At 45.6% G+C, this 9,157-nt stretch overlaps 1 protein-coding gene across 1 annotated transcript; it reads left to right on the top strand.

The window, feature by feature from the left end:
* The first annotated feature begins 1,226 nt into the window (after positions 1 to 1,226).
* Positions 1,227 to 4,208, top strand: LOC120023091 (neuronal vesicle trafficking-associated protein 1-like). Its single transcript, XM_038967058.1, has 4 exons — positions 1,227 to 1,355; positions 1,896 to 2,015; positions 2,140 to 2,253; positions 3,963 to 4,208. The coding sequence occupies exons 1-4, from the start codon at positions 1,227 to 1,229 to the stop codon at positions 4,206 to 4,208; spliced, it is 609 nt and encodes a 202-aa protein (XP_038822986.1).
* Positions 4,209 to 9,157: the final 4,949 nt, after the last annotated feature.

The following is a 9,157-nucleotide window of genomic DNA, read 5'->3' as shown; positions in this document are numbered from 1 at the left end:
CTCATTCTGCATTGATATAGCATCAATCAGTCATCTGAATCACCATGGCACCCACACCTCCCTCCTACAGTAGCCTGCAATCTACAGTCTGAAGATGGTGGGCTGTAGTTCTGTACAGACAACCACATTAGCCATTATAGCCACCCACTCACTCCACAGTGCAACAATAGCTAGGCTAATGGAACCTGGAGGAAGTGTGTGTGTGTACGTGTGTGCGTGTGTGTGTGTACGTGTGTGTGTGTACGTGTGTGTGTGTGCGTGTGTGTGTGTGCGTGCGTGCGTGCGTGCGTGCGTGCGTGCGTGCGTGCGTGCGTGCGTGCGTGCGTGCGTGCGTGCGTGCGTGCGTGCGCGTGTGTCTGTGTGATACAGAGAGAGATAGCTAGAGAGCGAGAGAGAGAGTGTGTATGTTTTCGTGCTCGTCTGTGTTCCTGCCTGTACCTGTCTGTATGATTGAAACTGCGAGGAGCTGATCTTTGCCCCCTTGTTAGCATCATCATTATGAGTCATTCTCACAGCGGTACAGGATGGCGAGCTACGGGGAAGGTGGTGTTGCGTTTCACACGGCGTCAACGAGCTCAGTGGCTTTCTCACCTTGTGTTCCACATTCAGATGGTGCTCTGATCGAGGAGGAGGGGCAACAGCACAGTTAGACCAACACACACATAGGATATGAAGCAAACACACAGCGTGTGTTCCTGTGTGTAGCCCACGCAATGTCTTTACATGACGCACCTTGGAATTACAGCCAGTATGGACATAATAAACTCTATGCACATTGCCGAATGAAAGAGATACTGTAGGCCTACTTGTGGAAATGGACATAATGACGATGACACCTGGGTTGACACAAACCTCCTAGATAGTGCAGGGCGAAGACAGTCAGAGGCATATCATGGCATCCATTTAAATAAAGCTCTCACCATCATCATCATCATCATCACCACCACCACCATCGTTTTAACATCATCTTCAATTTCAGCCACACAGGGAAACAGGGAGCAACTAAGTGGAATAAAACCAAGCTGCATTACCAAGTATCTTACCCTCTACACAGTAAAGCTAAACTGAGTTGCGTTACCCAGCATCTAATCGTTCAGCACTGTTTGTATTGCGATCCAAATCATCCAGACAGACAGTCATTGAGAAGTAGCTTGAACCCAACAGAGCTGTGTTACCCAGCATCTGATCCTCTTCTTTCCCCATTCAGATTGTTCAGGCAGGTAGACATGGTGAAGCTGGGCAGTAACCTGGCTGATAAGCTGGATAAAGAACAGTCTATGGACGATGGCTTTGATAACATCCCCCTCATCACCCCTCTGGAGGTGAACCAGCTGCAACAGCCATACTTAGACAAGGTAACAACGTGCGTGTGTGTGTGTGTGTGTGTGTGCGTGCGTGCGTGCGTGCGTGCGTGCGTGCGTGCGTGCGTGCGTGTGTGTGTGTGTGTGCGTGCGTGTGTGCGTACCCAGCAATTATTAAACATGTTCAGTACATCCTGTCTGTATATTACATTACACTACACGTCTGGACACACATCAAGCCTACATCGTTTCTGAGCCTGTCATTGGTCCCTGTACTGTGCCTTGACCCAGCCTCCCTGTTATCCTAATGATTCAGAGTGGTGTGGCATCACTCCACACTATCTCAGAGCCTCTTAGAATACATAGTAGATCACACACACACACACACACACACACACACACACACACACACACACACACACACACACACACACACACACACACACACACACACACACACACACACACACACACACACACACACACACACACACACACACACACACCTACAGTTCTATTTAAGGCAGCAGCCCAGTTCCAACCCAGCGATCTGACTCGGAGAACTCTGTGTGCCATGCTGCTGTTCATCCTCAGGTAATCGTGAAGACCACAACAGAGTATCAGCTGCAGCAGAAGAAAAAGAAGAAGTTCTACGTGCCGGGAATCAAGAAGCTGAATATAAAACTGTACGACGAGGTATCAGAGAAGGTCAAGGTAAAGTCTTATCTAGGGGCCAGTAGTATGTTTACTGAAGTACTACTGGGAATGGTGATATTCATGGTCGTGTGTGTGTGTGTGTGTGTGTGGGTGTGTGTGTGTGTGTGTGTGTGTGTTCCAGCTCACAGGTTTGATCCTCATCACCCTTGGGTTCCTGGCTTGTCTTCTCCTGCTGGTCATGTACAAGGCTCTGTGGTACGATCAACTTACCTGCCCAGAGGGCTTCGTTCTCAAGGTAGGCATCACTAACACACACACACACCTTCTATCTGAACAGCTTATGTCCCGATGGTAAGGTAGACTACTGAAAGCATTATCATCATCACATACACACATAAACACACACTGCCTCCTATCCCAATCAGGCAGTCCTAGAGCTTTTTATTTTATTTTATTGAACCCTTATTTAACTAGGCAAGTTAGTTAAGAACAAATTCTTATTTACAATGACGGCCTACACCGGCTAAACCCGGACGACTCTGGGCCAATTGTGCGCCACCCTATTGGACTCCCAATCACGGGCGGTTGTGATACAGCCTGGAATCGAACCAGGGTGTCTGTAGTGACGCCTCAAGCACTGAGATGCAGTACCTTAGACCGCTGCGCCACTCGGGGTTACATTCATTAAAACCACAGACAAGAAGCAGAGGTTGTTTCACTAGCGTTCTCTCACAGAGACCAACAGAGGACTATTATTTAAGTTCTTATAATCGCCTTCACAAACATAATTATCATCCAGTCCCAATGACTTACTAATACACCCTCTCCTATAGTCCGTACTTACTGTACACCTCATCTAGTACTCATACTCTATTCTGTTGACAACATATTTTCCCACCAGAGACTTCTAAGGGATTCTCTCCCACTCTTTCTGTCTCTTCACTCTGGGAACATAAACTCATTATCTCCTTAGGACACCTCCCAGGCATCGTGTGCTCAGGCAACGCTCCACGCCTGTTACTCTCTACAAAGGCCCCCTGTCTTTTAAAGAGCGAGAGGCAGGCAAGGCTTTTTGGTCAGGCAGTAGATTGGGACGCCCGTGAATCAGAGAGGGGCCTTTCATTAAGGCTGAGCGTGACTAAACTGTGATTAAAGGCTTAAGACGAGAGGAGGGAGATGGGCAACGGGGCCTTCCCGGCAAAGGCTTTTGATGTAGACGGGTACAGTGTAGCTCGCAGCGTTTTTCCACGGCTAATGTGTTGTTGGAGACATGAAAAGGGGCAGGAAATAGGAGAGTCAAACGGAGGGTGTCGTGGCGTTGTCTTCCGTTTAGCAGAGCGTAGGCAGCCAGGGTTGTTGTGAGAGGTCATTTCTCACAATACTGATGGAAGCTCAGGTAGTCTGTCAAGAAGCCTTGGATTTCCCTCAGGGGTTTGTTCAGTAGGCCGATGCTACTCAATGGAAAACGCTCTTAAGGAAAACTCACTTGAAGCTTCTCCTGTCAGAGCTTGGCTAATTGGCAGAGTACCTTTCTTTCCCTTCGACAGCTTACGTGTTCATTTATCTAAGGATGGCATCTCAGGTGTCATATCTAATGAGACGAAGCTGGCACATCTATGTTTGAATATGAAGAACCTTACTCATGCTCGCCCACGTTGTGGAATAAGATGTTGTATAACTCACTTGTAATAAGTAGTTTCAGTGAAGGGTAAGGCAGTAACATGTGACTTGCCCTCATCATTTGCCGAGTCCTACCACAACCCATTATGATGACCAGAATCCCTACTGTCCCTAACCGTAAATAGAGGCAACAGTATCATACGTCATCATTTTGCACACCCTCTTCACTGACGCTTCTGCCTCCTGGCTCCTGTCTCTTACAGGGTTGGGGGTCACTTTCCATTCACTCAATTCAGGAAGTGATTTTAAAACGGAACGTTTTTCACATCCTGAAGTAAATAATCAAATTGACACCATCCATCCTCTCTCCTCTTCCCCATACAGCACAAGCACTGCACCCCAGCAGCAGTCCTGGAGCCCTGGTACTACACAGAGCAGCAGCAGGAGGACCCAGGCGTGTCCCCCCGCTCCAGCAGTCTCTACACCGCCCTGGGTCACCTCAACCAGGTCAAGAGGACCGCCGCCGGCGGCATCATCCCCGAGCTGCCCCCATCACCATGGTTCCCCGTCATCAATGCCCTGAAGCAAGCCGAGAGGGCCAAAGAGGAGGCAAGTCGTTCGAAGGAGTGAGGGATGGAGGGATTTCCAGAGGGAAAGGGTTTAGGAAGGGGTGATAAAGGTTGAAGGGAATATGGGATTTCCAAAAGGAAGAGTTAGGAAGAGGGGATGGAGATGGAGATGGGGGAAAAAAGTGTTGTTTACTTGGGGGAGTTGACTATGAGGTATTCTGGGTAACGCTCCAAATGTCTGTTTAGGTGTCAGCGAACGTGACTCATTTGCAGTAAAGTTAATCTCTCTATGACGTTATCAGTGAGGACCACCGCCTTGTGTTATGTGTGTGCGTGCCTGTGCGAGCGAGAAAGAGAGAGAGAGAGAGAGAGAGAGAGAGAGAGAGAGAGGTGAGAGATGTGCGTGTGAGAAGCGTTGGAGAAGTGAACATAACAAGATTCCCTGAAATTCTCACTAGATTGTCTTTATCAGACTAACATGTTTTCAGGTTTTTATTTTATTCTGAACTGAATGTAGAGTATCGTTAGTAATGTGGTCTGACAAGGTTTAGTGTTATTACATTTAGATCGAACTAGACATGTTTTTTGTAGATTTTTACATACACAGTTCGGAAATAAAATGTTTTGTTCTATTCAGGAAGCACACAGCCCACATTCATTTAGAAACCTGATTGTAAAAAACATATTTATCATGCCTTTTTTTCTCAGTAGATTTTCCAGCAGCTATAAACAATTTGTGTATGAGGATTTTGGTACAATTGGGTACGAGAAACCTGAATATTTTCAGGTGGAAGATAATCAAATGGGTTGATGTCATTTCAATTCAGATGATTTTGAATGTAGTAGACTAGCAGCTGTACAAGTTGGATTACTGTTTCATAATTAATATTTTAACATAACATTAACTACCTAGAGTATCCGTATCTTTGTGTTTTCTAGTATTTATTGAATTACCTATTTATTATGAGCTTACTTTTTTTCTTAAGCAATTTATTTGATTTTTTTTTTATTTGGGTGAAAAGATTGAAGGATTACATTTTTTTAAATTATTTATTTGGGGATTTTTAAAATAGTGAATAAAATGCAATGCGATTCATATCAAGTTTGCATTCATCATAATTCATCATAATAACTGGCAGTATTTTCACCGTGGATCAGATTGTGATACTGTCATTATGTCACCATTCACCACCCAGCGGTAATAAACCTTGTTCTGTTCTGAGTGCCAAATGTTTATGTCAGACCCATCCGCTCTGATGTCATCAATAAAGTGTTAAGCTTTCTCCTTCATAATCTGGGACTTGTTGAATTGGCTTTATTACTGCTTGTATGTACTTTCAATGCACAATAGCAATGCTCTATTTGTACGATCCAGTTTCCGTATCTATTCACCTGGTATTTCCAAATTGTTTCTATTAAGTTTTTAAAAAAGAAGAAAAGCAAGTAAAAGTACACCAAAAGGAGTCCGTCATTTTCACTGTTGATTATTCAAGAGATGAGTGGCATGCACAGAATGCTAAAACATGACTTGCTTCTTTTCTTCAAACCTCAGCTTAGTTATTCGGAACTGAGCCATATCCTCCTCTCTCTCTCTCTCTCTCTCTCTCTCTCTCTCTCTCTCTCTCTCTCTCTCTCTCTCTCTCTCTCTCTCTCTCTCTCTCTCTCTCTCTCTCTCTCTCTCTCTCTCTCTCTCTCTCTCTCTCTCTCTCTCTCTCTCTCTCTCTCTCTCTCTCTCTCTCTCTCTCTCTCTCTCGATCTCTGTCTCTCTTTCTGTCTCTCTCTCTCTCTTTCTATCTCTCTCTGTCTCTCTCTCTCCCGCTCATTCTCTCTGTCTCTCTCTCTCTCTCTCTCTCTCTCTCTTGCTCTCTCTCTCTCGTTTTCTCTCTCTCTCTCCTATTTCTGTCAGGGACTCTGCTGTGAGGCTGTCTGCATCTCATTTACACTCACATATTTTCACACCATCGGATTAAGCCCGGAGACGTGTGTGGATTTATGTGTGTTTTGTGTGTGTGTGCGTGCTTGTGTGCACGTCTGTGTGTGTGTGTGTGTGTATGGGAAGGCTCATGTGTATGTGTGTGTGTGTGCGCATGTGTGTGTTTGCGGATGCCTATGTGTACATGCACCTCCTGCATGTGTGTGTGTGCCCAGCCACGCTTATTAATGAAATTGACATTATGCCCAGTTTAGACTGTGATGGGAGTTTTTTCTCTCCCCCTCCGCATGCAGTTGCTGAGTGACAAACTTTGTCCGCTTGGCCTAGGGCATGGAACTACATAAAGTGTTAAAAAGTATGTATTAGGCCATTTCCAGACCCCATGCTTAGTCAAAGCATCTTATGCCAAGAAGGCTTGGATTTGGGGCTGGGGGAAAATCAAATAAAATCTGCTGGGTAGTCACGTAAAGGCCTCCAGTCCCGTTTCCCTCCCTTTACAGCATCAACAGATCTCCACAGTAAAATAGCAGGTTGGCTTTTAATTTGTTCTGACTGTTTGGAGGCTCCGCATTCCCCAGTAGATTGCGAGGAGTCATTGCCAAAAGTAATTTAGGCTCATTTAGTGTATAACGTTCGCCATAATCAAATTCCTCTGGGGTTTTTCTGATGTCACAAATAACGGAGGAGAATGTGAGAGAGAGGGGGACGTGGAGCGATGTAACTGTAATGTTCTCTCTCTCTCTTTTCATTGTTCTGTTTCATTTTTTATTTGGCTAGGTGATTACTCTCTCTCTCTCTCAGTGGCTGATAAGTAGGGAGGTGTAATTAAAATATGTTTAAAAAAGTATGAAAAAAGTGAGAAAATTGTAGAGAGGTAGAAGAGAAGAAAGACAGAGACCGAACAAGGATAAGAAAGGAGGGGGAGAGAGACAGAATAGATATAAGAAAAGAAGAGAGAGACAGTGGACAGGAGAGGGGAGAGGGGAGAGAGACAGTGGAAAGGAGAGGGGAGAGAGAGAGAGAGAGAGACAGTGGAAATGAGAGGGGACAGCGAGTGGACAGGAGTGGGGAGAGACAGTGGAAAGGAGAGGGGAGAGAGACAGTGGAAAGGAGAGGGGAGAGAAACAGTGGAAAGGAGAGGGGAGAGAGACAGTGGACAGGAGAGGGGAGAGGGGAGAGAGACAGTGGAAAGGAGAGGGGAGAGAAACAGTGGACAGGAGAGGAGAGAGAGACAGTGGACAGGAGAGGGGAGAGAAACAGTGGACAGGAGAGGAGAGAGAGACAGTGGAAAGGAGAGGGGAGAAAGACAGTGGAGAGGAGAGAGACAGTGGACAGGAGAGGGGAGAGAGACAGTGGACAGGAGAGGGGAGAGAGACAGTGGAAAGGAGAGGAGAGAGACAGTGGACAGGAGAGGAGAGAGAGACAGTGGACAGGAGAGGGGAGAGGGGAGAGAGACAGTGGAAAGGAGAGGGGAGAGAAACAGTGGACAGGAGAGGAGAGAGAGACAGTGGACAGGAGAGGGGAGAGAAACAGTGGACAGGAGAGGAGAGAGAGACAGTGGACAGGAGAGGGGAGAGAGACAGTGGACAGGAGAGGGGAGAGAGACAGTGGAAAGGAGAGGGGAGAAAGACAGTGGAAAGGAGAGGAGAGAGACAGTGGACAGGAGAGGGGAGAGAGACAGTGGACAGGAGAGGAAAAAAAAGAGACAGACAGAAAAATACCAAAACGAGGGAGAAGAGACAATAGGAAACAGAGAAGGAAGAAAAGACAGTAGGAAGGAGAGACCGAGGGAGGGAGGAATGGAGGGAGGTGAGCAGATGAGAGGCAACTCAGTCTCAAGGGGGGGGGGGGTTCGCCCTGTGTCTGTATGTGTTGTTGTGTGTCACAGTGGGTTCCCTCTACACTGGCGCCAGATGGGAATGTCTCCTTAACCAGAGTCAGTGCAACGACACATCCTCCACACACACACACACACCCTCCCCATACCAACCTGGCTTTGATGATAGAAACACTATACATGCAGCATGATCACTGTGGCTTGGTCTTCTATGGTGGTATCAAGGGGACTTTATCATAACTTATCACAGTGGTTTATTTCCACAGTATTATTATCTAGTTGAAAAGCAATGAGATAAAGAGAAAATAAAGAGGGTACAATGACATACTGAGAAGGAGCAAACTTTTGTAATTAGGGATCTGAAATGAGTTAGGGCCTACGGGTCCTGTTCCAAAGCAGTGCACTATATAGGGGATAGGGTGCCATTTCATTCAGACATTGATTTAGTGTTACAGCAGGAGTTTAGGAGGTATGTTGCCCCCTAGGGGTTGTATCCGGGGGTTGCGGAGAGGAATTCACTCAGGCAGAGTTCTGGTTGTCACTAGTTACCACAGCCACAAAGTCAACAATTGCTATATTATAAAAACTCATGAAGTCAAAAATGAGCTTTTTGGACTTAATTTAAGGTCAGGGTTAGGCATGAGGTTAGCAATGTTGTTAGATTTTAAAGATTTTAAAAAGAGAAAGGGTTGAAATAGGCGGGATTTAACCATTTGTGGTTGTGGTAACTAGAGATGACCCAGAGCTCTCTCGCTGCATTCTCTTCCCTGATACATTCAATTTGACCTTTGACCTATAGTGACAAACAGTGTTCTCAGTACCCCTGCATTTCATCACAGACATTTTTTGATGATGAAATTTGATTTAACTCATTGTGATATACGGTACATTTGAAAGTGCCTTGTCCCAATACCGATACTCACAGTTTTTGGGTATGCGAAAATAGAACGTTTTATAGTATGTGAAATTTGGAAAATTGAGTATGCTTTAAAAACGCCAGGATGTCATACTCATTTTGGCTTTTCATCCATTAGAATTCGCTGCATGCTATTGAGGAAGAGAATTTGTGCTTCATTTGACGCATTCTCAGTATAGCTGAGTCTGGTATGGTGACATGTGTTCCTTACTGAGTACATTTTTACTAAACAGTAGGTTCTAAATAGTATGTAGCACAATAAGTATGTCATTTTTGTAAGTAGTAGGACAGATTTCAGACATGGCCAAAGACTTTGTGTGTTGT

This window comes from Salvelinus namaycush, chromosome 2 (genome assembly GCF_016432855.1).
Source record: "Salvelinus namaycush isolate Seneca chromosome 2, SaNama_1.0, whole genome shotgun sequence".
Lineage (NCBI taxonomy): Eukaryota > Metazoa > Chordata > Actinopteri > Salmoniformes > Salmonidae > Salvelinus > Salvelinus namaycush.
This window is presented reverse-complemented; position numbering and strand designations above follow the sequence as displayed.